Source organism: Brienomyrus brachyistius, chromosome 1 (assembly GCF_023856365.1).
Source record: "Brienomyrus brachyistius isolate T26 chromosome 1, BBRACH_0.4, whole genome shotgun sequence".
Taxonomy (NCBI): domain Eukaryota; kingdom Metazoa; phylum Chordata; class Actinopteri; order Osteoglossiformes; family Mormyridae; genus Brienomyrus; species Brienomyrus brachyistius.
Window position 1 is genome coordinate 9051205 of NC_064533.1, and position 26505 is coordinate 9077709.

The following is a 26505-nucleotide window of genomic DNA, read 5'->3' on the forward strand; positions in this document are numbered from 1 at the left end:
TAAACGTGCAATTAAAGTACACGCCGGAATAAAATGGATTTTTTTTTTCGAAAGACACACATTCGTGTCGGTGAGATTAAGCTGAGTAATTAATGTGCCGTGGGCAACCGTACATTTTTTAATTCCTTAGAAAGATTATAAAGGGTCTTGGTTGCTGAAACTGATGAAGTGTTAGAGAAGCACTTTGAAACTGGCTAAACTAAAGCGCATACAATGCTAAATCGCGGCGTGAGCTTGAATTCCTGATTAACAGGAACTCAAATCTTTATTAATAATTAAAAGTAGGCTATTACAAATTTTTCGCATACGTTTTTGTGTGTGTATACACACACACTCACTCTGTTTATATATATATACATGATGAGGATTATCCTGGATTTCTTTAAATACAAAAAACCTGCCGGTAACTCAGCTGGGTGGATCTTTTCGATTTGATGGTTTTCATTTTCTGACCATTTCATTGACATATATCACTGTTTTCTGGCTGGGAGTGCGCACCGCACTGAGCGTTTACCGGCAAAATGACCGGGGGTCCTCGGTAGAGTGCCGGATGCTGCCAAGGGCCAACAGCTTGGGCCGGTTGGGGGCGCGGCGGTGAGGTTTGTCTAGGGCGCCGCATGGCCTTCGGCCTCTATTGCCTGGTTGACTAGCAGCTGACATGTGACGAGCTTTTACTTTTCGCTGCGGCGCTGCGTTACCTGCAGTGAAAACTTCTCGTCTAACTGCAGAGTGAACTGGGGATCACGGTCCCGTTCTGCGTATCAGCACAGGGTACCCGTTCGTTACACTGTTATTTCAGGAAACATGAACACATTACCTGCATGCGTCCGGAACGCATCTGGGTTAAAGGAATGCCTGTTTTTTTCGATGACAGATAAATAAAATAAACAAAATGGTAATATAACTTGTAGGCTACAAGAATGTTCCATAAAACAATGAACAAAAGAGTTATGTACTGCCTGATGCTAAACGTTCGTACAAAACCGTTTATTCTGCTGCGCCTTCAGCTTATGTCACGGTTAAAGTAACCGTTACTGCCTACTAGCGCGATCCTGAGTATCAATATTAAGCATCCAGCTACTAGCTTGTTCACCAAAAAAAAACAAAAAAAAAAAAACAAACAAGAACATCTGTGAATTTTTACATATTTCTGACTTTATTTTTTATCACTATTAATGGGTTGAACACAAGTTTTTTTATTGTCATTCTTTATACTTATTTTTAAGCTTAAATTATAAGTCAATATAAATTCGTTACATTGTATACTTTATTACAGCACTTTATACTATTTTATTAAATATTGCTACATTATAAATCATTGGTAACAGGAATACCGTTTATATTATTTATTATAGTATTGATATTTTTTTATAATGTTTAATTGTGATGCAGACATGGTCACATTGAAATCGGGCCAAAGCTGCCTGTTTACAATTAAAGAAGAATTACTATGGTAAGTAATATTTATGTACTTAAATGACTGGGTCTCTTCTTTCTCCGTTACTGTGTTAATGAGATATGGACGTCGTGCCTGCAGTACATGTAACGACAGCACAGTCTCTCCTTCCACCATCCGCAGCTACTTGCCCTGTCCGGCGCGCTTCTTCCCACCTCCCCAGCCGCCGCTCAGCTGAACCGGGTTGTCCCGAAAAGAGATGCGCTCCCTTATGGATGGGGCAGAGGCAGCTCCAGCGGACGATGGCACCGCCCTTCCTGCCAGATGGATAAAGCACACGCATCAGGCACAGGAGGCTCAACTGAGTGCTAAGGTCTGAGTCCTGCGGCTCAGCTCACGTTTGGCCGCGGGGCCAAATGCAAACATGGAGAACAAGGCACCTCTTCTCCAGAGCTTGATGTGTTCCACGTGTGAAGCTCATGTCCAGACAGACAGAGGGGTGGGACAGGGTGAGAGCTGGAAAAACCAGCGGACAGATGGACAGAAGACAGGTGAAGATCAGGACCTGTGACATCTCAGTCACGTCCCGCGGGTCTGTAAGGCGCTGAAGCCTGCGTCACTCTGCCTGGCTGATTGCGTTCTGCTCTTCTAGACTCACTTCCCTTATTGTCCATCGGCATAGCGTTGGAATCCGATATTTACAAGACTTCCATGATGTTTGGGATTATGGTGGAAAACTGGCCCTAATCAACAGAGCTTCACTTCGGAGCTAAACCCACAAGCAAAGAATCAGCCGCATCTTCATGCCAAGAAGGTCTGTCAGGGCCACATGCGTATCCTTTCACAGATCTATTTCAGAGCTTCTGCTACTTATTAAATGATGGCTTGTTTACTTAAGTGCAGTGTCTTCCATCTCACTCATACGCACACGCATACGTACACGTGAGCTGTCAGCCAGAGCTACGACTGCACTTACTTATGCTGTGTTTTACGGCAATATAACGTCATTGAGAAACACATGGACACACAGAGCCTCGGCCATTGGACATTTGAAAGCCGTCCACACTGACTCACAAGTAAAGACTCCCTCTTTAGTCCCAGTCCTGACTCTCCCAAGAGCCAGACTCACCTGGACACGCAGATCCCATAATATTCAGTAGGCTATATCAGTCATGCGGCATACACTTCAGATTAGGAATGAAGCGTTGGCTGCTGTATAAAATGTGTCATTGACTTTTCACCACATTTACACATGCACGCACACACACACGCGCGCGCGCGCGCGCACAGACCTGTATGCGTATCTTTGTGGGGACCATCCAATCATTTCTATGGGGAAAAACCCTACTCACATCAATGACAACCTTAACCTCTCCCCAGCCTAAACCTTAACTAAAAGTAACCATAAATAAAATACAAGACTTTTAGTTTTTTGATTACAGTCACAGATTTTAATAAAATTGAGTTTCCCTTTGTGGGGACTGAAAAAATGGTCCCTACAACAGGTTTTTATCACATTGTTGGGACATTTGCCCCCCACAATGTAATATATACCTGGACGGACATACACACACACACTCGCACACACACACACACACAACATCAATAAAGCCATCGCCCACTTTAGATCCCCCAGTGTTTTGCCTCACTGGTTACACTCAGACTATTTCACATAAAATCGGATTTCATTTCAGTCGTAATTGAGATCTAGTTTGTCTGCCTGAGGATGAGCGACTCTCCCCCATGCCGAGTGAGCGGTCCCCCAGTTATCCCGACAGTCATTTCCGCCAGCGGCTGCCCTCCCTGGCTCTCTGTAGCATCTTTGTCACTGCAGCTGCTCAGCAAGCCCTTTGACAGGCTTAGGCTCCTCCAGCCTGAAGGGCTTTGGCACTTCCCGCTAAAGCCGATCCTCCTCCGGCTGCCCCCCGCACGCCAAAGTCGACCCTCCTCCGACTGCCCCCCACCTGACCTAACCCCGCCTGACCAGCCCAGGGTATGGAATGTATTACCGCTGTACTACAAACACCCTAAACACTCAATCAACCATAATAAACAATAAAACATACCACTCAATAAAATATCGAGACTTCTCCTAGGAAAAGATACGAGGAATTATTTGTGAATCTACAAGGTAACTGCTCTTCATAATTCTGTTCTGAACCTCATTTGCTTGCAGGATACGTTGTTGAATTCGGGTCTTTGATTATGTGCATCCAAACTATGCCAAATATTTGTTACAGTCAATGACTCAAACAAAGAGAAATGCGTGAAGTCCAGAAATCTTCCCCACACTGTCCCCAACAGAGAAAGATAAAGTGACTGTATATCACACAACAGCAACGTCATATAATGGAAACATGCATACTCAGAATAATACAATAAACCCGATATAGTTTTCATTTCCAGTTTATCCTGCTCCATCAAAACAAAATGCAGAAAAACGAAAAGGCAGAGAGGAAGCCCCCAGAAGATGCTTTGAAGGTTCATCATCTGGGTCAGTCTGATGTACCTCCTCGCTTAAATAGCTGAGATTCTTCACTGGGCGAATGGTAGAAAAAGAACCCCCCCCCCCCCAGCTGCGGTACCGGGCTCCGAGCCGGCCTGTGGACTCACTCGCGTGCCCCAGCAAGGGTCTCCCCGCTGGATTGTGTTCTTTGCGACGTGGAGACAAAGCGGTGCCACTGGATCCAGACAGGCTCTCTTGATCTGGGCCGTCCCTAGATCCAGAACCCGCCTCGGCGCAGTAGGGAAGAGCAGACACATACATGAAATGAAACACGCCATTTCCCCGCTAGACAAACAAACGCCGACCGGCAAGAACGTTAGTTCAGGCCAGAAGAGTAAAAAAACAACTGGGAATGAAGTCCTGAATGACATGCCCTAGACTTTATGGGCATCACCGTGAAGACTGTGCGTAGCTTAGCTCTCACGCAGACAGAAAACAAATTTTCATTAAGCAAAATATTACTGTTCAGATAGTTCATTCATAAATGTACGTTATTAACTTATTCATTTAACGTAACTAAAATAAATCGTGTAGTGTGTTACGTATAATCTCTCGGTAAGACATTTATAATCATTTATAATAGTCGTACACACGTGTGATATATTTATGCCTCAGAGTGGACCTGAAATCGTTACAGTGGTGAGATGTGTATAAACAGTAAGACGGTACATAAAGACCCTGTAAGGTGTTACCATGAGCTGGACTCTGCCACCATTCAGGACGTCGAAGCTGATCTCCGGCAGGAAATGCTCACTGAAAGGCATTAGCGCATCATAGTAAGCATCATCATAACCCTAACCTTAACCACGAGCATCATCATAAAAATGTTCCTCGTAACGGTCCTCGGCGAGACAGAGCCGGCCGTACCGACCCCCCGATCAGCACGTAACCCTCACCTCTCTGTGGGCACTGGGTGTCCGTGCCAAGGGATGGATCCAACGTGATGGCAGTGCCAGCCCACCATGCTGCTTTCATCTATATTGAGGAAAAGGATCTATTATTAACACTAAAACCCAGGTAACACTTAACATTAAACTATGACCTCATTTAGGGTTCCTTTTCCAACAATATCACCTTCATTCTGATGAAAACAACATATCATCAATATTAGTAAAACCACCACAATGAAACCGAAATGAAATATGAATGGAAACACATTCTCTGATATGGTCACACAATCTCTCACCTCTGGTCCTTTTTCCATGAACATTACAGACAAAACCTTTCAGCTTGCAGATCTGCTGTCTTCAGATGCATCATCCCTCCACAGGGATTATTGGGCTTTGTTTTCATTACTGAACACCAACATCTTATCAAGTAGACTTTCTGTGACTGGCTATATACCATTGCTTTTTTTTTAAGTTAAGGGATGTATTTTTATTCTCGTTCCAAGTTCAGGTGATAGGGAGGTCAGCGTGATCATGCTGTTCGGTATGGTGAACAGCTGTGCGTGGGGACGTCCAATCAGAAACAGGTGGATGTCCAATCAGTCTAAACACGAACATCCAATCAGGAAAAGCAGGTTCCTAAATCTGACCACCTCGCTTTAGCCCCCGACTGGTCAGCCAGAAATCGCCACCCCCCTGGATGGCCCCCCCAGAGAGACCCGGAGTCATGCCTGCTAGGCAGTGCCCTTTCTGGGGATTATCCAATCTTGGGTCACTATCGAGGCAGCTGGAGACTTGTAACACTTTAGCAGAATGAAGCCTTTCAGGGGGACACTGGGGGACTTCCAGTGAGGGACTTCCAGTGAGGGACTTCCAGTGAGGGACTTCCAGTGAGGGACTTCCAGTGAGGGACTGCGGAGGGGCTCGGGACATGAGAGAGTGGTGGAGAGGTGCATACTGCACTGTGTAGACACACCAGGGTCACACACAGCCCCATTCAAATCAGAAATAAATAGGCACAACTTTCAGCATGTGGCTTGATCCTCACTACACTTACTGCCCTTTGGGATCCTGCATTCATGAAAAGTTCTCCAGAAAGTTCTCTGAATTAAAACAGGCCCATTATGAACATCGGTCCACAAGCGGCACAGAGCACTCAGTAAAACACTTTCCCCGACACGCAGAGGAAGTTGACCTTATTGTTTTAAATATAGCCTCAGGTATTTCCCTCGTGAGATCAACTAGCAGACTTAAAGGAAAAGGTCAGCTTTTATCGGGGGGGTCCGCCCTTGCTCTCTGTGCTCTGGGTCAGGACCTCACCTCTTGAAAGGGAACCTAGCTGTGGTCACTGAGCGGTCAGCGTGCCCTGGATGCGACAGGCTGGGGCTGCGACTTAAGCTGTGTGTGACGTTTACAGATGGCAGTGACACTCCACAACAGTCCAAGCAGCACATGTTCCAAATCTTCCAATTGCATCCGTAAGACAATTGTAGTACAATTGTAGTCCCACATAAAAATATTTATTACACCATTTCTTCTTGTTTTTCTCTCCCTTTAAAAACAATAATGAAAGCAGCTGTTTTTAGGGATATGACAAGCTTAAAAATGGCTCGAAATTAAAACTAAAAACAAAGAAAATACGATAAGCTAAGCACACCACACAAAATGAGCTAAGCTAAACCCACTGCACAGAAAACCCTTTTGCTAACGTATGACATTTCTTCCAGCTACACATCCGTATTTCCGCAGCGTGTTACAAGCCTGATTTAAGCATGACGGGGGGGGGGGGGGGGGGGGGGGCGGTGATCGTGTTTCGCTGCTCATGATGCGGAGGATGCGGCCACATCGCTAACCTGCAGGCTCCTCTAACAGCTAACAAAACATTACCGCTAAGAGCTAAGGCATCTCACTGGGCCATGCAACGGCTCCCAGCATTGCTTCCTGCCATGTCACATGACAGGATACAGCTCGCATCATAACGCCGTTACAGGGGTTGACAAAGAGCAGCTTACAGCACTGGTCGCAGGTTTCATGGCCTCCTGGCTGGAGCTTTGTGGCACTGGGTAGTCCTTCGGCTGAAGGTAAAACTGTTCCCTTTTCCCTCTCACCCTTCCACCTTGCCCTTCCAGTTCACGCTTTCATCTCACTCTTCCAACTCACCCATCCAGTTCACCCTTTGACCTCGTCCTTCCACTTCACCCTTCCATCTCATCCTTCCAGTTTACCCTTCCATCTCACCTTTCCACTTCACCATTCCACTTCACCCTTGCACTGCAACCTTCCACCTCACCCTTCCAGCATATCCTTACATCTCACCCTTCCACTTTGCCCTTACATCTCATTCCTCCAGCTCACCCCTCCATCACGTCCTTTCATCTTACCCTTCCAGTTCACCCTTCCACCTTGCCCTTCCAGCTCGCTCCTCCACCTCTTTCTCCTGCAGCTGTCTGTGAACCTAGGCACTGGCCCCAGTTGGCCAGCCACAGCACTCTGACCCGTGGAAGGCACCCTCTCAGATCCCAGTGCCCCAGGCCACAGCACTCCTCCGGCACGGGTTGCGTTTCAGGCACCAAGTCAAAGCTCTTCTGGAGATGATTAGTCCAAAGCCATGACAGATCTTTTCTGAGATACCCAACTCGCCGTGTTTATTTTATCCTGGACCTTTTGTGGATGTACTGGACATGAGTAACCTACTTGAAATGGCTATCAGTTTACATGTGGGGACTGGTAAGGAGCCTGTAAGTGTCCATGAAAGGAGAAGTGATTTCCTTTTGCTGATCTCTGTTGTTATCTAGGGTCTACAGCGGTCAATGAGCAAAAAATGCCCTGCATCCCAGCTCTATGCTGCCCATGGTACCTCCTCCCACAAACATTCATATAGAAACAGCCTGAAAGCTCTCAGTGATCCCTCAGGACCATCTCCATGTGACCTCACCTGACTTCAGACACGCAGTAGTCCGCGTAGCATGCCATAGTCACATAATCGCCCTGTTTGTTCCCTGTCACTACAAATCAACAGTTGCAGATTTTCAAAGATGTGTTCGAAGGTATCCTACACGAAAAACAAAAAAAATCTAACATGTTGACATCTAGATCGCGGTCAGATCTCATGCAGATATTTCACTGTTTTGTTTACTTATCATTGCTAACAAATCAGAAATTTGGTGCCCATATCTAAAGAGTGCAGAACGTTCGACAATGAACATCTTCGTGTACTGAAGGAACAGAGACGGACGGGAGGCAGGTATCACATCACCATGGTAACCACCTCCCTAACCCTGATAAAGGAGGGCTAATGGCGAGGCGTACCTTTATGGTGTCCTGTTTCGGGGGAGCTTCTCTTCTGTGCTTTTAGGGGGGCTGCTCTGTTTTTGCTTCTGAATAGTGCCAGACGCACAGCTGGATCTGACCACAGGGAAGACCTTGATGCTCTGCCTACTCCAGGCAGGCAGGACACAGATGATAATCCGTTGATATCTGACTCTGGGACCATCACCAAAGTATTACCAGCTTGTCAGTTCCAATGCTGATACAACTTTAAAATAACATTTGGAAACAAACGCATCCAGCTCCGACGGTAAAAACCATTGTGCTCGGAGGTCGTCTGAAATGCTGCTGGCGGCTGTACAGATGTGATTACCAGCTACACGTTACATTACTGATCCTTTTAAACAAACTTTTAAAGAAATTAAGCTGCCTGAGTCACAGATGCATTGAAATTTTCTGGTGCTCCAGTGGATTATTGAAGCTGAAAAGTTCAAACGTCAAACTTCAGAGTGGCAAATAAAAATAGCTAATTCATGCAACTGCACTCAGGCTCAGAAATACCGTTTGGCAAGACGAAGCGACTGCTCAGCATCATAGCCGGTTACGCTTAATTAAACAGGAAAGCTTCCTTACTGACGCAGAATAAGTATTTAAAAATATCACTATAAAATAAACTGCATGGCCAGACTGGGAATATGTGCATATAAAGGTGGCCACGAAAGGACCTTGGTGACCATGGGCACACAGCACAGGACAATCACCCTGTTTTACTTACCCGGCAATTGTCTTTGCTGTTCTTTGCGGCCCATTTTCTGTGCCCTTTTTAGCATCAAATGTGCGGTATACCGGTCTGTAATTCCCCTGGGGAAATGGTGAGTCAGTATCACAGACCAAATAGCAAAGAGCAGCAGTCTGTGTCAGGCACACTGAAACCAGCACAGTATCACAGACCAAATAGCAAAGAGCAGCAGTCTGTGTCAGGCACACTGAAACCAGCACAGTATCACAGACCAAATAGCAAAGAGCAGCAGTCTGTGTCAGGCACACTGAAACCAGGACAGTATCACAGACCAAATAGCAAAGAGCAGCAGTCTGTGTCAGGCACACTGAAACCAGCACAGTATCACAGACCAAATAGCAAAGAGCAGCAGTCTGTGTCAGGCACACTGAAACCAGCACAGTATCACAGACCAAATAGCAAAGAGCAGCAGTCTGTGTCAGACACACTGAAACCAGCACAGTATCACAGACCAAATAGCAAAGAGCAGCAGTCTGTGTCAGACACACTGAAACCAGGACAAGGGTGATGTCCACCATTTCTGTGTGAATGAATAAAGTGGAGGGGGGCAGTGCAGATACTAGCAGGACATTCTGGTTCATTGGAACACTATAGTACTGGAAGGAAAAGCTCACCATTCCTCTAGTATTTGCTCAGACTTTTCTGATAAAGTACAATCCCCAAATGCCACTGGAGTTTCATTCCTCCTAAAAAAAAGATACACACACACATGCACACACACAGCATATACATATAATAGAAGCCACAGACACGGAAAACAAATCTACAGTGTTTAAAATTTATTTAGCTAAAAGCAATTTTACGAATTGTCATGTGCCCGTAACCTCTGGGATAGGCTCCGGACTCCCTGCGACCACGATCAGGACAAGCGATTACAAATGACGTATAGATTGATGGATGGATGGAATTTTATAAATTTATAACTGGCACAGGCCCACCGTGTTAGGTACCCCGCTCACTGACTCGCCATGTTAGATACCCCGCTCACTGACTCGCCGTGTTAGGTACCCCGCTCACTGACTCGCCGTGTTAGATACCCCGCTCACTGACTCACCGTGTTGGATACCCCGCTCACTGACTCACCGTGTTAGACACCCTGCTCACTGACTCACCGTGTTAGGTACCCCGCTCACTGACTCGCTGTGTTAGGTACCCCGCTCACTGACTCTCCGTGTTAGACACCCCGCTCACTGACTCTCCGTGTTAGACACCCCACTCACTGTCTCACCGTGTTAGGTACCCCGCTCACTGACTCGCCGTGTTGGATACCCTGCTCACTGACTCTCCGTGTTAGACACCCCACTCACTGACTCACCGTCTTAGGTACCCCGCTCACTGACTCGCCGTGTTAGGTACCCCGCTCACTGACTCACCGTGTTAGGTACCCCACTCACTGACTCGCTGTGTTAGGTACCCCGCTCACTGACTCTCCGTGTTAGACACCCCGCTCACTGACTCTCCGTGTTAGGTACCCCACTCACTGACTCACCGTCTTAGGTACCCCGCTCACTGACTCGCCGTGTTAGGTACCCCGCTCACTGACTCTCCGTGTTAGACACCCCACTCACTGACTCACCGTCTTAGGTACCCCGCTCACTGACTCGCCATGTTAGGTACCCCGCTCACTGACTCACCGTGTTAGGTACCCCACTCACTGACTCGCTGTGTTAGGTACCCCGCTCACTGACTCTCCGTGTTAGACACCCCGCTCACTGACTCTCCGTGTTCGGTACCCCGCTCACTGACTCACCGTCTTAGGTACCCCGCTCACTGACTCACCGTCTTAGGTACCCCGCTCACTGACTCGCTGTGTTAGGTACCCCGCTCACTGACTCGCTGTGTTAGGTACCCTGCTCACTGACTCGCCGTGTTAGATACCCTGCTCACTGACTCACCGTGTTAGACACCCTGCTCACTGACTCACCGTGTTAGGTACCCCGCTCACTGAGTCGCTGTGTTAGATATCCTGCTCACTGACTCACCATGTTAGATACCCTGCTCACTGACTCACCATGTTAGCTACCCTGCCCACTGATTCCACATAATGTCAGACATGCCCGGCATTCAGTCACTGTGCAAACATTGTGTTTGCCACCCCGACTACCTGGCCATGTTCCTCGAAGGGGGGTCCAGCTCTGCGTTGTCTTGGCTACTCTGCCACGCACCTCTGGGCCTTGGTAGCGATGCAGCGCAGTGACCTCCAGGGGGCTGCAGTGTGCAGTCGCAAGGAGAATGAGTTTCTCACTATGCAAAATAAAAACTATTTCTATGCTGTACAGGACACAGGGCTCACCATCCAAAGCAAGCATGCTCTACACATGGAGATACACTCAGAGCACTGGGAATAACATCACCGCTCGTTGTAATTCAGCAGGGTGCAAGTGCTGTAAAGTGCTGTAAATATGTCATAGGCAGAGGCGGGTCTTTGCAGTGACAGGCTCCCGTTCTAGCTTCCTATTGCTCTATTTGTGTTCGTTAATGGTTTTATTTCCCCGGAGTAGCCCGCACTCCCAGCTGCAGTGTGTCAGAGCACCACTGCCGTGATGTAGGGCTCGGCGTGCTGTCCAATGCTGCAGAAAAAGCCACTTGAAAAATGGCATCTGGTGCTGGGGAGGAAATCTGAGGCTCCTTAAAGTAATTGTGTTTCTCAGGGTAATAAATTGCAGCATTAATCGCGGTAACACCGTATATCCTCGAGGAAGAGAGAGGGGGATGTTTCCAGGCTGTTACCTTTGGCTGCAGCGGTTGTTCGGGGAGGGAAATCGTGGGGAGAGGGGAGCTTCGGAGATCCGGGGTGATCCAGGCTTGATCCCACGCTGCCGAATCAGAGAGGGGGACCGTGGGGGGTGGGAAGCCTCCGGGATCCGGGGTGGCCCAGGCCTCCTCCAATGCTGACTGATCCAAGACACACCGACGCGTCGCACATCGTAAGTTAGGAAGCTCCAAACACCTTGGCGCTTAATTAAAGCAGATTTTACAGAGGGGCAGCAGAGCACCGTGTTCTGAGTTTACAAAAGTGTACCTTTACTGAGAACCTGAAACACAGGACACAATGGCTAAGAGCCTTTAAAGCACGCGTCGTTATTAGCTAGCAAAATATATGTAAAACTGAATGCCAAAGAGGTTTCCATATGCTGTACAGTGCACTAACTGTCCACACCTCCAGAATTCAATATTCGTCTAATATAATGTCTCTGAATGCCTGGCCAGCAGAGACATTCAGATCTCTATGGATAACCCAATTTATACAGATATATATATACACACAAAGAACACCACCAACAACGATATTCACTGACTGTGAACAGATATATTTTTTTGTGGTTTTAAAGAGTTGAACAAAAAACTGTACAGCACAGGAACACAGGGAAGGGACCACACAGGGGACAGCTGAACGGTGAGATACCCATACTGATAAGGCGTGCTGGAGCGCTGTCGTCTGACACAAGCAGCACTACAGCTAATCGGCTAATCAGCTGGAGGAATTTCACATGGTGGGACCTTACAGAAAGACTTTAAGTCCTGCCCACCTCGTCAAACGCAAATTCATCCACGTCCACCTCATCAAAGTCGTCCTCCCCCTCGCTAATCTGAGCAGAGGCTAAAGCCACGGCCAGCTTCTGCCGTAAAGAATATCCCCGCCAAGAAGCCTGAAGGGAAACCAAAGGGGTACAGATCAAAAGCAAATGTAAATATTGCATGTTATCCCATTAGGAAGATAAAACACTCTAAACGCTGTCTAATTGTCAAGCAATCTGTTATTTGAACTTTCTGTGACATTTGCTGCTCTGAAATGCTTCTAAATCTTAAAATTCCCCATGGAAAAACTTCACAAGTAAGAAAACTGGAATCCTGAAGCTCCCACTACAGCGAACCTTCGTAATCAGATGAATCATTTAACAAAACCTTGAGGAGCCATTAAACATGGAATAAGGGGAGAAAACGATATTTCAGGAGAAGTTAAAGTGTCAGCCGGTGTTTTCAGAATGGCTTCTAGAGTGGGGGGGGGGGGGGGGGGGAGGCAGCGTTGCTGGAAGCAGAGCTGCGGCTTTGCCACCAGGCTGGGCTCGGGGGCCAGTAAACAGAGAGACTGTACCTTGTGTGTTTGTGCCGGAATCATGTGCGTGTTTGGTCTTCATGTAGGGCAGTGTGTCAAACTTGTGTCAAACCCAGCCCCACCTAGGTGTAATGTGGTACTTCAAACCCAGCGCTTCCCAGGTGTAACGCGATGTGTACCAACCCCAGTCCCTCTGAGGTATAACGCAGTGTGTCAAACCCAGCACCTCTGAGGTATGACGGCGTGTGTCAAACACAGCCCTTCCGAGCTGTAGCGATGCATCAAACCCAGCACCTCTAAGGTGTAACGCAGTGTGTCAAACCCAGCGCCTCCCAGGTGTAACGCGGTGTGTCAAACCCAGCGCCTCTGAGGTGCATGTGTCAAACACAGCCTGCCAAGGCATAATGGTGTGTCAAATCCAACCCAACCAATGTGTCATACAGTGTGTCAAACCCAGCCCCTCTGAGATGTAAAGGTGTGCGGCAACATTTCCAATGTTTAAAGCAGTGTTTCAAATCATCTCCCCAGTACCTATGAGTTTTAATGCTGTCTGCCGCGACCATGCCTGAGGGGACTGATGCAGTATACCTTACCTGAATAAGAGTGGCTGCCCGTTCCGCATCCACACGCACTCCACTGCATACTAAGCTGTGTTCTCCAGTGTCCCTGGTTCCATTCAAGTTATCATGGCTGTATTTATGCCACTGATGCTGAATGACTGTCATCCCTACGCTATAAAAACAGAAATGAGAACTTTTCACTACAGCTGACTTTAATTAATCAAGATGTGTATCCGTTCATCTATGTATCACAGTGTAATAAACACAAACAGAAACCGGACTGCTGGTGATTGGGTGAATATAGCCAGCAAACAGTACTGCCAGATGGGCAGCAGGGGGCAGTATGGGACAGGTGTGCTGTCCAGGTGATGATACCTGTCCCTTGCTTCGGAGGGTCTCTGGGAGTCATATGGAGGAAATGGGCATTCAGGGTCTTTACTGTCGACCAAGGTGGGACCAGGCAACTTTGGAGGCTTGACCTGGAGCAGAGTTTTCTGTTCTTGGAAAAAGGCACCTTCCTGTTGGATCCGCAGGTCGCTGTGAGGTCCTGCTTCAGGGCCGTCAGTCAAGCTCATCTCACCACGTTCATGGGCTTTTCGATATCCAACGGCCAGCTGAAGAAGATTCTCACTGTGCTGGCTGCAGATGTGCACAGAGACACAGTGTGTAATGTACAGCCATTAACTCACCACAACAGTCGCTTCTATCAAAGTTATTTATCATTTTCACAATGAATCTGTGCCATAAGTAAATTTTGTCTAAAACGTGAAAATTGCTTTAATTACACTAAAGTGTGATTAATTCAACCAGGGTTTGGAAAAATCTGTATTATCATACTTTTGAATGTTTATTAATTTCTTTCTGCTGCTTGTACTATTAATTGAACTGAAGCAGTTTCATACATATTGTTGATGGATATTACTGAAGACGCAGGTTAAACACCCTGCCTGTAACATGTGTCAGCATCTCAAAAGCTGATCCAACAAGTGTAACCGGGGGGCTGGGAATACAAATGCCCCCACCCACGGTATCACCACAAATGCACACACACACAGACACACACACACACACAGGTTTGTAATTCTAACTTTGTGAGGACTCCCCATTTATTACTATGGGGAAAACTCCCAACATGACAACCTTAAGCCCTACACAGCCCAAAACTTAACCATAAGTAACCAAACAAAATATGAGACTCTTGGCATTTTCAGTTGTTTTTATAGCATTTGGTCCCCACAATGTAATGTATACTTGGACCACACACACACACACACACACACACACATTTAGCTCCAGGCCGACACAGCGGCCCTTTTCACTGTGGGGATCAGCAAAGCCACCTGAATGGCACATTATTCCAATAGCCACGTCTGGCTGCGTTCCTGTGCCCACTGACCCCTGCGGCCGCCTCCACCGCATCGTGGGTCAGACAAGTTGCCCCAGGTACCGTCTGCTGGAGCATCTGCCTACCCTTTACAAAGAGCCTCCTGTGTAGCTGGTGGGTCAGGATGTCATCCCAGAGAGAGAGAGCGTGAGAGAGAGGGAGGGATAGAGTGAGGTAGTGAGAGCGAGAGCGAATGAGAGTCACGCCGCACTTCCTATTCCTGTTCCATCCCTATATACCTGCTTATCTGCATGTGCAGTGATGGTACAGCCCTTAAAACAATGTCATCTGTGTCTACAGAAAAATTAGAAATTCTTTTAAAAAATCTTTAGAATAACTCTCTATTGCAAAACAATCAATCGATATTTAATCATTTTCAAACCTGCAAGGTATAGTTCGATTTTAACTTTAGACAAAAATGTGAAAATTCCATAAATTAGTGATCTAGAGAATGAGATCACTTCTATATGAAAAAAAATGACAACAGCAGTTGTTTGAGAGGGCAGCTCCGCGGTCCGCAGCCCGCCCTGACATGTCGAGCTTCCGGATCTGCCCACAGCAGGGCTGGGTGGATTATTCACCTCCACAGGGCCCGTCTGACACTGGGTCAGGTCAGAAGTTAAGAGAGAGCGCTGAGCTCGCCCTGCCGCAAAAAAGCACCATTGTCCACGATGCAGGGGGGAGAACTGACATTTTAATCCCACAGCCATGAACAAGCTCAGTTTGATCTACAGGGGTCTCTTTCTTTCATCTTTCGCTTTATCAAATCCACAGAGTCACTAAAATCAGCTGAACACACCCCCAGGATGCCCTCTGAGGTTTGAAAAGGTAATTAAAGTGTTACAGTCATTTCAGTCTGCAGTATCTCTGATGCCAATGAAGAATGTATCAATGAGGTGAAGCGGCTTTTCGAAGATGCAACCATGTTTACCTCCCTGACAGCAGCAACCACACAAAGACATTTGCTTCCCCCAGAATAGTGACCTTTCCTTTAGGGATGATCTGCAGATCCACCACTCACAACCTCTCCTGCTGCACTCTCTCCATCGGCTCAGTCTGTGAATCTGCCGGCCTGAAACACTCACTGGCGCCTCCTATATTGTGTGTCCTGCACTCTCTCTAGTCACTCAGACTGGGCTTCACAGAGGGTCGTGAATCTGCAGGCCTGAAACACTCACTGGCGCCCCCTGTCCAGCCTGCCTTGCTCTCCCTCCAGCTGCTTGGCTTGGAACTGACAGAGCGCAGTGAAGCTGCCAGGCACCACTTCGCATTTTCCATCTGTTGCCGAGGCCGGTGATGTGCTGATCTGCTCGCCATCGATCTCCCTCAATCCAGGTAACGTCTCCAGCAAGGCGGATCTGCAGGGAACACCAGGTGGGTGCAGGGTTCACACTGGGGTTCAAGCCACGTCACACTTGGGGAGGGGAGGGGTTCCACATATCAGGTTCACAGGTTCTCAACATTTATACATGAATAGGAAAAAGAGACCATAGACGTAGAGATGATTCAATATTCTAATCGCATAAATGTGTTTCCGTATCACTTTCTGACGATATCAATGAGCATTCAGTTTCAAACAACCATATTTGCTATTTCAGTTAACCTGCAAGCTAATTTCAATCTTGCCTGGAAACATCCCACAGGAATGAACTGCCAACTCCTCATGCCCTAGTCACATGACCAGAGCCGGCACATTTTTGAGTGTTCAGAAATTCATGTCCTCCCAGTCAATTCAGGCATTCAGATGTATCTGTAATGAATATGATCGCAATCAGATCCATCACTTGTCCCGGGAAGATCAACCACAGCCCAAGTGTCTACAGAGCCATAGAGCAGAACTGTTTACCTTAACCAGATGAAACTAGTTAAGAACATGTATAAACTGTATACCAAGTTTGACATCTAGGGGCCAAAAGAGTCAACAAAATTCCTCTTAGAGAAGAACAAAAGAGCGTTTGAGTCCAATGTTCTCATGAAGCAAGTACGTGATGACACGTTAAACATGATCAGGCTTCCCTGGTTTCACCTCTCAACCTGAACAGCGGCTGCAAGCCAAACATTATTTCTCTCAGGATCTTACAACTGAACAGCTAAATGATTAGGATGGAACCCATGGCAGCAGCGAAAGCAGAAGTTGTAGAGACCGTCTACATAGAACTGATGTGGCAATAATGCAGCGGAAACAGTGCTCATTATGTCAATCTTAATATTGTAATGTTAATTATCACAGCTTATTTCATTCATAGACCATTTCGTCTAAACCTCATCAGGCTAGAAAAAAAAGAGAAAATAGTCATAATCAGTTGTTTTGTACATGTTAAAACTTGTCCGTTGGATTCCATTTTTTTGTAATACAAGTTAATTTTAGGAACATACCGTAACATACCGTAACATACCGTGACATACAGTAACATACCATAACATGCCGTAACATACCGTAACATACCGTAACAGATAGCAGTCTTTTACACTGAGTCACTGACACGTTTCTTTTGAAAACATATGCAAAAATCTCCAGTCACCACTGTTTTGCTAACAGAGAGACCAATCGTTCCGCAGATAAAATGCTCATCTTATTTTAATGGGATTCACAGTTTCAGTTTTAAAAATCTGTAAATCAGTCTTAATTCTGTAAACAGCAATGGGACACATGTTTGTGATCAAACGTGTGTCAGTCACCAAAATCAGACATACACCTAGTGAGAGTAGCTCCTAGTTAAATAAAGATCAGTGGCCTGTACTACGAAGCGGGGTTACTGGTTTATCAGGGTTACTTGTCAAATTTAAGGTAGTCTGGGCAAAATATAAGTGGACATGTATAAACACCCCCCAGGTTTAGGTTACCCTAATGTAAGTAGCCCCTGGTTAAACAGGTATCGGGATAAACACGTTGCCCTCTCACTTATAGCCATATGCATACTGTACTTATTTAATATGCATCACTTATACCGCTCTGGGCAGCAGAGAAACGGGGACCTGAACACTGAAACCCTGGAGAGCCCTCATGGTGTGAAGATGAAAGTGTGCATGCGCGGTGAGGCTCTCCCCCGCTTGCCAGCTGCCCGCAGCTCCTTCACAGGCGCATCCTCCGTATCTCATTCAGGAAAAACTTCCCTTCCAAATGCTACTTTGTAAAGAGCTCTATTAATCATCCCGAGCAAGATGCATTCCTGTCCGTGAGCCGATGCTCCGCGGATATAACTCTCTGTGATATTCGTTAGCTCTTTGGGTTTGCTGCTGTTGTCACTGGCAGCTGATGAAAGCGCAGGACTGAAATAGGGGTGCTGACCCCGTTGCTGGTGCAGGGAGTGAGGGCCAGTTCAGCAAAGTCCTGGGACGGCCTCTACGAGGACAACAGAGCCATCGTCGCCGAAAGCTAACGGCGACGCTCACTGCCGCGTGTTTATGCAGCGAGAGAACAGGAGTCCTAAAGGACAAGCATATAGACAGAGATATACAGGCCAGGAGACCCTCACCAAGGAGAGCAGCTTGGTCAAAGGTGGATGGATGGATGGATGGATGGATGGATGGATGGATGGGTGTTGCTGCAAAATACTGATCCTATGGAGTACATTAATGAATAACTCTATTCCTGATACGCAGGCCTAACGCCAGTCTGAATGAAATACTACAATTCATAATAGTAACAGATTAAGAATTTGAAGTCCTGCTTGGAACATAATCACCTTCAGAATATGATTCATTCAGCTAAGCATAAATTTTGCATTTCTCAAAAACAGTGGAGGTTCCGGAGAATACGAGAAAGGCATCATAGCTGGTGAATGCCGATGGTGAATGAATGACTTCACCTCTGGATCTGCAGCAGAAGCATGACGCGGAAGCATCCGGAAGCCGGTGCAGGAAGCTCCGTATTAGAGTGGAATGTGTACTCTGCCCTCCATACCCTTCCAGCCCCACCCCCTCCTACGGCCTGCTCCATATTACCACCCATTCAGGTCAAGTATACAATTACCTTTTTTGCTATTCTGTCTTGACAATTTCAAATCCTTTAGACACAGAGCTACCCTACAATAATAGAGGATGCAGAACAGGCTAAAATGCAGAATTAAATCAAATCTAATATGCATTTCTTAAAATTTCTTAAAATTGTGTATTTTACGGCTGTTCTGTTAATCATTTGCATGCTGTACCTCCAGTCGACTTCCTGTTGAAAAGGGTTTTTGAACACATTAATGTCCTGGAGATGCGGACACCCCTGAAGGCCGAGCCGTACGTTTGCCAGGTCTGAAACAGAGTGAGGATTACAGCACGTCTGCACCACCTGCGAGTCACTGGGCGGCTTACAGGACACACTTAACGTTTGCTTATTGGTTTACCTCTAACAAAACTGATATATTATAGATATGATAAAAGGGAACAACCCTTCAGTATAACTAGAACTGTGCTCTAGTAATGGACAGGGGGTTAACCTGATAGTTACCTGTAGCCAGAGGTGGAGATTTCAGGTCTGTGACTCTTTATCTCCACTTCTGCCTGTAGCTAGTAGTTAGCAGTTACCTGTAGCTGGTTATCTCTGACTAACTGACAAGCACAGTTATCTGCAGGCGGTTATTGATGAATAACTGAGGAGCACAGTTACCTGTAGCTGGTTATTCCTGAATAGCTGACGAATTACCTGACAGGCAGTTGTAGCTGACGTCCAGACTCCGCAAGGACAGGAAATCAGACAGGGCTGGCAGCTGGGTGATGCTGGGGATCATAGGAATGAGTCAGGAAGCAGCAGCATGCCAACAGCCCCCATGATGACCAGCCCCCCTCCCCACCCCCAGTGGGTGCACCTGTTCCGAGAGGCGGAGATGCGTCGGAGTAGCGGCAGCCAGCAGGCCGACACACTGTCCAAAGACGACAGACTGTTATCGTCCAGGTGCAGCTCCCTGATCAGCACGTGGTCAGATAGGCGGGGAGGCTGCCCCAGAGACAGGAGGAGTCGCTCAAACATAAGCATCACGCTTACGCGAAGATCACCTTCCCTGCAGACGCCCTCTGCTGGCGGCTTACCTCCGATATGTTATTTCCCTGCAGCCGCAGCGTCCCCAGCAGGATGCAGCTATCGATGCCATCCAGACTGCTGAGGTGGTTGTGAGCACAGTCGAGATACAGGAGGGTAGAGACCCCCCTCAGGCCCTGGGTGCTGATCAGCTGGTTATGGTCGATCAGTAATCTCTGAAGGGTCGTTAAAGTCTCTAGACCACCTTCAATGTTAAGTAATACAGGAACAAGTGTCACTCCTACAAGTCCCCACATCTAAAATACCCATAACAGAATTACCCGCCAAAGCACTGCATGTCCTCTGACAACAACATATCAATACTGCCCCCAAGTGGGCATACCATGTATCACAGTGTAGGGATACTTTCAAACAAGTACTCACTGATGCGGGAGATACTGTTGTACGATAACTCCAGCACTGCGAGATTGCCTGCACCTTCCAACCCATGGATCGATGTCAACTGATTCCGATTCAGGAGAAGGACTCGGAGGTTCACCAAATCCTGGCAGTTTATAAACTTGATGGAATTTTCCTGTCAGGAAAATTACAAACCATTTACCAAATTGCTACTTAAGAAAAGCAAACGTAAAAATCAAACAAGAAGTGGCATTTGAGGAACATGTGCAACATTTACCTGTACATCAATGTATCTGAGGTCCTGACACCTGCTGATTCCCTCTAAAGCTACCAGACCACACCTTCTGAGTGTCAGTGCCTGCAGTTTTACGCACTCAGATAATGTGGACAAACTGCAGCCAGGCAAGTCTTCAAGGGTCACTGTAGTCACCTACAATAAACAGACATTGGAAAGCCAAAGAGTTCATTAACTTGACCAGTTAAATAAAATCCTGCCACGCATGCACCACGCGCCATCAGCTCTGCTGGGTGCTATTCCTCCATATAAGGGCAGCAATCAAACTCTTAAGAACTGGTATCAGCACAGAGGCCTTAGGAATTTCAGGCACTATCAACGCCACCAGCTGACATACCTAAAAGCATAACCCAAGCCGTAACATATGTCAGGACAGCAATAAAAGTAAAAATCTGGTGCTATAATATTTTTTAAATAATTTTTACTGCACACATACATATCATCTGCTGTTTTTTATTATTATATTTTATCACTTAAATATGAGCAGTATTTATTTATTTGCTAATATCCCATAATGCTATGTGCTACTGTGTCCGATGAGCTATGTTTACTTGTTTGCACTATCTGTAATGTCTTTGCACTTTGTCTGTTTTGTGTCTTTTGTACTACATGCATGCTGTTGCTGTATGCACGAGAATCTCCCCTTGGGATCATCCATCCATCCATCCATTTTCCAAACCGCTTATCCTATTGGGTCGCGGGGGGTCCGGAGCCTATCCCGGAAGCAATGGGCACGAGGCAGGGAACAACCCAGGATGGGGGGCCAGCCCATCGCAGGGCACACTCACACACCATTCACTCACACATGCACACCTATGGGCAATTTAGCAACTCCAATTAGCCTCAGCATGTTTTTGGACCGTGGGGGGAAACCGGAGTACCCGGAGGAAACCCCACGACGACATGGGGAGAACATGCAAACTCCGCACACATGTGACCCAGGCGGAGACTCGAACCCGGGTCCCAGAGGTGTGAGGCGACAGTGCTAACCACTGCACCACCATGCCGCCCCTCCCTTGGGATCAATAAAGTTTATATAATCTATGGCAGTGCTTCCTAACCCAGCCCTTGGGGTCCCCAGATGGTCCGTGTCTTTGTTCCCTCCCAGACATGAGAAGTTCACATTTATGCTTCCTTGGAGGGAGCAAAAACGTGGACTGTCTGGGGGTCCCCGAGGACCAGACTGGGAAACACTGATCTAAGGTACCTGTTTCAGGGAGCTGCATGTGCCAGCCCGAAGAAGAACATCCACAGCAATGGGAGGGAGATCATTTGGAGGACGTCGTGCTGCTGCCTTCTTCTCCCCCTGATGTCCCCCGAGTCCCCGTGAGGTGACTTTGGACCAGGGAGTGCAGGCACGCATCCACCTCACCCGCTTTCGCTCTGTACTGTCCGGCAGACACACATTGTCCTTAGAGAGCAGCTCATCAGGTGCAGGGTGATGAAGGCTCTTGTCCACAGGGCCCCCACAAGGACCCTGATTCTCAGATGGATTCATCGCGGCTCCATGTGTGTGCAGACTGGTCATCTCTGGGCCTCTGTTTACTGAATTCTCAGGGGAGATGCACGGGTCCACAGAGCAGACACATGACAACAGACTGGCCCTTTGCATGGAGGAACTGTAAAGTTGTTCTTCTTCACATTGAGGATGTAACAATCTGACCTGCTGATTATCTGGAAGCTTCCAGGTTTCTGTCTTGTTCCCTGAAATTAAATGATCATTTTGAGAAAGTGCTTTTTGTCACTGTGGGGTTGCTGATTTTTTTGTTTTGCGTATTTGCAATGATCTGCATGGAATCGAATTACCTGATGGGGCTGAACTTTCTCTGTTTCTTCCATTGATGCTCCATGCTGGATCCTGTGAAGTTCTTTTTACTATCTCTTGTTTTGTGCGATTCTCCTGGAATCTATTGACTATCTCTCTATGCCGCACATTCTCCTTCTCCATCCTTGGGTTCCTCTCCAGTTGATTCTGTTTCTGGACTTCCTCATACACCTTGTTTTTTGATTCTTCCAGTTTGGGAGTCTGTGGCTCCAAAAAATCTACAGCCACGAACCTGTCTTTTGTCCATGTCTCCTTCTCCTTTCCAATTTGCTTTTCCTCCATTGTTCTCTTGATTTCCTCTTCCCTCTTCATGTTCTCCTTCCATTTTTCATTTCTTTTTCCTTCTTCCTGCCATAACGTCTGTTCCCCTACATGTATCTTAAGCTTTTCTTCCTGGTTTTCATCCACTTCCTCTTCCTTCCTTCTCATTCTTCTCCCCTCTTCCTCTGTCTGCTTCCTGATCTTTTCCTCCTTCTCCCTACACTCATCTTTCTCTCTTGTTCTTTTCTCTTCTTCCTCTGTCTGCTTCCTGATGATTTCCTCCTTCTTCCCACACTTGTCTTTCTCTCTCATTCTTCTCCTTTCTTCTTCAGTCTGCATTCTGATCTTCTCCTCCCCCACCCTGCACTCATCTTTCTCTCTCACTCTTCTCCCCTCTTCTTCAGTCTGCATTCCGATCTTCTCCTCCCTCTCCCTGCACTCATCTTTCTCTCTCATTCTTCTCCTTTCTTCTTCAGTCTGCATTCTGATCTTCTCCTCCCCCACCCTGCACTCATCTTTCTCTCTCACTCTTCTCCCCTCTTCTTCAGTCTGCATTCTGATCTTCTCCTCCCCCACCCTGCACTCATCTTTCTCTCTCACTCTTCTCCCCTCTTCTTCAGTCTGCATTCCGATCTTCTCCTCCCTCTCCCTGCACTCATCTTTCTCTCTCACTCTTCTCTCTTTGTCCTCTGTCTGCTTCAGAATGATTTCTTCCCTCTTCCCACACTCATCTTTCTCTCTTGTTCTTCTCCCCTCTTCCTCTGTCTGCTTCCTGGTCTTTTCCTCCTCCTCCCTGCACTCATCTTTCTCTCTAGTTCTTTTTCCCTCTTCCTCTGTTATCTTCCTGATCTCCTCCTCACTCTCCCTGCTCTCATCTTTTTCTCTGTCTCTTCTCCTCTTTTCCTCTGTTTGCTTCCCGTCAATTTCCCCCCTCTCTATGCACTTGTCTTTCTCTCTTGTTTGTCTTTCTCTCTTCCTCTCTTGTTCCTCTGTCTGCTTCCTGATCTCCTCCTCCTTCTCTCTTTCTCCTCTCCTCTCTTCCTCTATTTGTTTTCCATCAATTTCCTCCCTCTCCCTGCACTCATCTTTCTCACTCGTTCTTCTCCCCTCTTCCTCTGTTTCCTTCCTTATCTTCTCCTCCCTCTCCCAAAACTTGACTTTATCTCTGAGCTCTCTCTTTTCATCCTCTTTGAATTTCTGTTCTTCTTTGTGTCGCCTTACTATCTCCTCTTTTCTCCAGTGCTTCTTCATTCTCTCCTTCCTCCTTTGGCTGAGTACGGCTGCTGTCCGCTTAGAGACTAAGAATGCTCTAACACTAGCTTGAATTTTCACTGCTGCACTGTTGCGCAGTTCCTCAGCCCTCCTGCATTCCTTGACTTGGGCTGCCTCAACAGTCTGTCTCTCCTCCTCCAGCTGTTTTTGTAGCTCTGCAATTACCGCCTAGAAATGCCACAGAATATATTATGCTTACTGCAGTGGTGGGCAGGGTTCCAATAATCTGCTAACTGCTAATTAGCAAAGCTTACGTTTTTGTTAGGTAACTTTCAAAACCATTACCGGACCAATTAGCTACTGCTAAATTTAGTTCCGCTAACTGTAAATCTGTAAAATCTTTTCACAGGTAAAGTGAATAAAGTTTAACCATAAAAAAACTTGTAAACCCTAAAATCATACTTTTTTGTTCCTGTCTATTGTGAGCATGCCTGCAACAGTACATGTGGTACACTGTTTGTAGTCCCCAAGCAGATTACTAAAATTTCAGCATGGGCCAGTTGCAAAATATGGATACACAATATCAGAAACACTTTTGTCTCACAAATGGAATATCACAGAAAGAAAAATTCAACACAGGTTTATTCCAGATACTCTACAGAATCCAATCATTCTCAATAGGGTAAATCCTAAATATCCCCTAGTAATCACTCTGACAGATGGGACTTCAGTGTTTTAGCTCACTGGGATAGATTTTTAAGGGTAAACGGACTGCAATGGACTGCATTTATATAGCACTTTTCTACTCCTATGAGCACTCAAGGCACTTCACATTTCATGCCTCACATTCACCCATTCATAGACCGGTGGCGGAGGCTGCCATGCAAGGTGCCAACCTGCATACCGGGAGCAATTTGGGGTTCAGTGTCTTGCTCAATGACACCTCGAACGGGGTCAGGAGGACCAGGGCTCAAACCGGCAACCCTCCGGTTGCCGAATGATAGCACTACCTTCTGCGCCACCGTCTTTCCCCGTATCAGAGCCAAAAAGCAAATCAAAGCTAAATTCATATAAAAAAGTTAGCAATTAGCAGGTATAGTTAGCTTCCTCTATATTTTTTAGCGGTTCATCAACTTTGTGTTATCAAATTAAACTTTGGAGTTAGCGGATAAGCAGTTATAAAACCTACTGTTTTGGTTAGCTTTGCCTACCAATGGTTAGCTGTTATAAGAATGTAGCTAACACTATATATGTCTTCCAAATCCATGTCATACCTCTTGTTTATGTAAATCAAGCAGTAATGCATTTTCTTCCTTTGTTCTAAAGTCTTGAGGCTGCAAACAAATGGCAACAAATAGATTATCAAGTGGATATGATTTTTTTTTTTTAAATATTCAGCTGTATTAAAATATTTGACATCTTACCATAGTTTCCCATTCAATTTCTTTCAGTTCCTCTTCAAAAATCCTGTATCGGTGCTTTCTTCTGTCCTCTTCTTCTCTTCGCTCTTTCAAAATATGTTCTTTCATTTTTTTATCCTCTGCAATCCTTTTTTCTGAATCTTCTTTCAGTCTCTTTTCCAAATTTTCCAGATCAAAGCTGAACTTTTCCTCTGCTTCTCTGTAAAAGTCATCGTCTAGAAAGTCTTAAAGAATTAATACAGTAGATTTAGCATTAAATACAATGTTAGGTCAATTGTTACAACTTCTGACGTGAGCAAGGCCCCCTAGTGGCCGTATCTGAGAGCAGCATACACATTCCAAACAGAACAGTTGATTTCGTTAAGTATATTCTACTGTGTCGCTTGGGAGGTGCCTTCATGCCTGTCAGTGTTTCTTTGGATGCCGTCACCAGGAGTGTATTACTACGGACTGTCATTGATTCCTCTTCCTCCACTTCAGAGATGATCTAAATGAAAGCGTGAGCCCCGTTTAGTGGCACCTTAAACACCGATCACACAGAACGGTACGGGAGCAGTGACGGCCCCGCATCTTACTCGATTTCTGAGCTGAAGCTCGTCTTCGTGGTACCAAGTGCCCGTCTCACGTAAAACCTCTTCAGGGGCGCGGACTCCGCTATAGAAACCGGATCCACCTTCATCTGAAATCGACCAGTGTTATCAGAGCAACTTTTTTTTTGTGAAACAGACGCGAGCTAACTAGGTAGACACAACACGCTACTGAAATATTTTAAATAAAGAACTGAATTTACAAAATTTGTGTTTCTGCTGCTCTGGGTGGGGATGACACGTTCAGCAGAATCTTGCCTAGGGCGCCAGTACAACCAGGGCGGCCCTGTATCAGTGTAACTCAGAAAACAAACGCTTCTGTTCAAAGTGTTTAAGTACTTACGTTTCCCACTGATGGGCGCATTTTCGATGGCATCTATTATCCTTCTATCCATTTGTAGGCGTGAGAGGAAAGTTTCCGGTATTTCAGCCTGTGGGAACAGGATGAGAGGAAAGCCGCGCACCTTACAGCGCAATGCAAATTTCTCCGATAACAGGCGGACTTTACCGCATATGGTGGGTTCTCCGCTTCGCCATCCTCCTCACTAAGGTCGTCCGTGTCTTCCGACGAAATAGTGGTCTCCGGGTTGGCCGGGCTCAGCCTGCTCAGCTCTTCGCTGATGATGTCTTCCAGGTCGTCCATACTCTGCGGGTCGCGAGGCGAAGAAGCGCTTGTCTGT

General features: G+C 46.6%; 1 protein-coding gene across 3 annotated transcripts; it reads right to left on the bottom strand.

Annotated features, from left to right (window-relative positions):
* Positions 1-1152: 1152 nt before the first annotated feature.
* Positions 1153-26497, bottom strand: lrriq1 (leucine-rich repeats and IQ motif containing 1). 3 transcript variants are annotated; one of them, XM_049015523.1, is made up of 27 exons: positions 26334-26497; positions 26169-26256; positions 25814-25917; positions 25641-25725; positions 25242-25462; positions 25092-25151; positions 22326-24045; positions 21727-22223; positions 20502-20654; positions 20249-20399; positions 19876-20069; positions 19656-19783; positions 19493-19566; positions 19008-19101; positions 16035-16214; positions 13848-14111; positions 13506-13644; positions 12386-12505; positions 11586-11750; positions 10960-11063; positions 9470-9541; positions 8832-8917; positions 8099-8272; positions 4799-4877; positions 4595-4655; positions 4010-4130; positions 1153-1713 (listed from the first exon to the last, which is right to left on the bottom strand). In XM_049015523.1, the coding sequence occupies exons 1-27, from the start codon at positions 26466-26468 to the stop codon at positions 1580-1582; spliced, it is 5403 nt and encodes a 1800-aa protein (XP_048871480.1). In that variant the 5' UTR covers positions 26469-26497; the 3' UTR covers positions 1153-1579. The 3 variants fall into 3 exon arrangements, 1 of the variants encoding a protein (XP_048871480.1); XR_007398257.1 differs by lacking the exons at positions 1153-1713; positions 4010-4130 and adding an exon at positions 7725-7841 and having other exon boundaries at positions 4641-4655; positions 8099-8224; XR_007398256.1 differs by lacking the exons at positions 1153-1713; positions 4010-4130 and adding an exon at positions 7725-7841 and having other exon boundaries at positions 4641-4655.
* Positions 26498-26505: the final 8 nt, after the last annotated feature.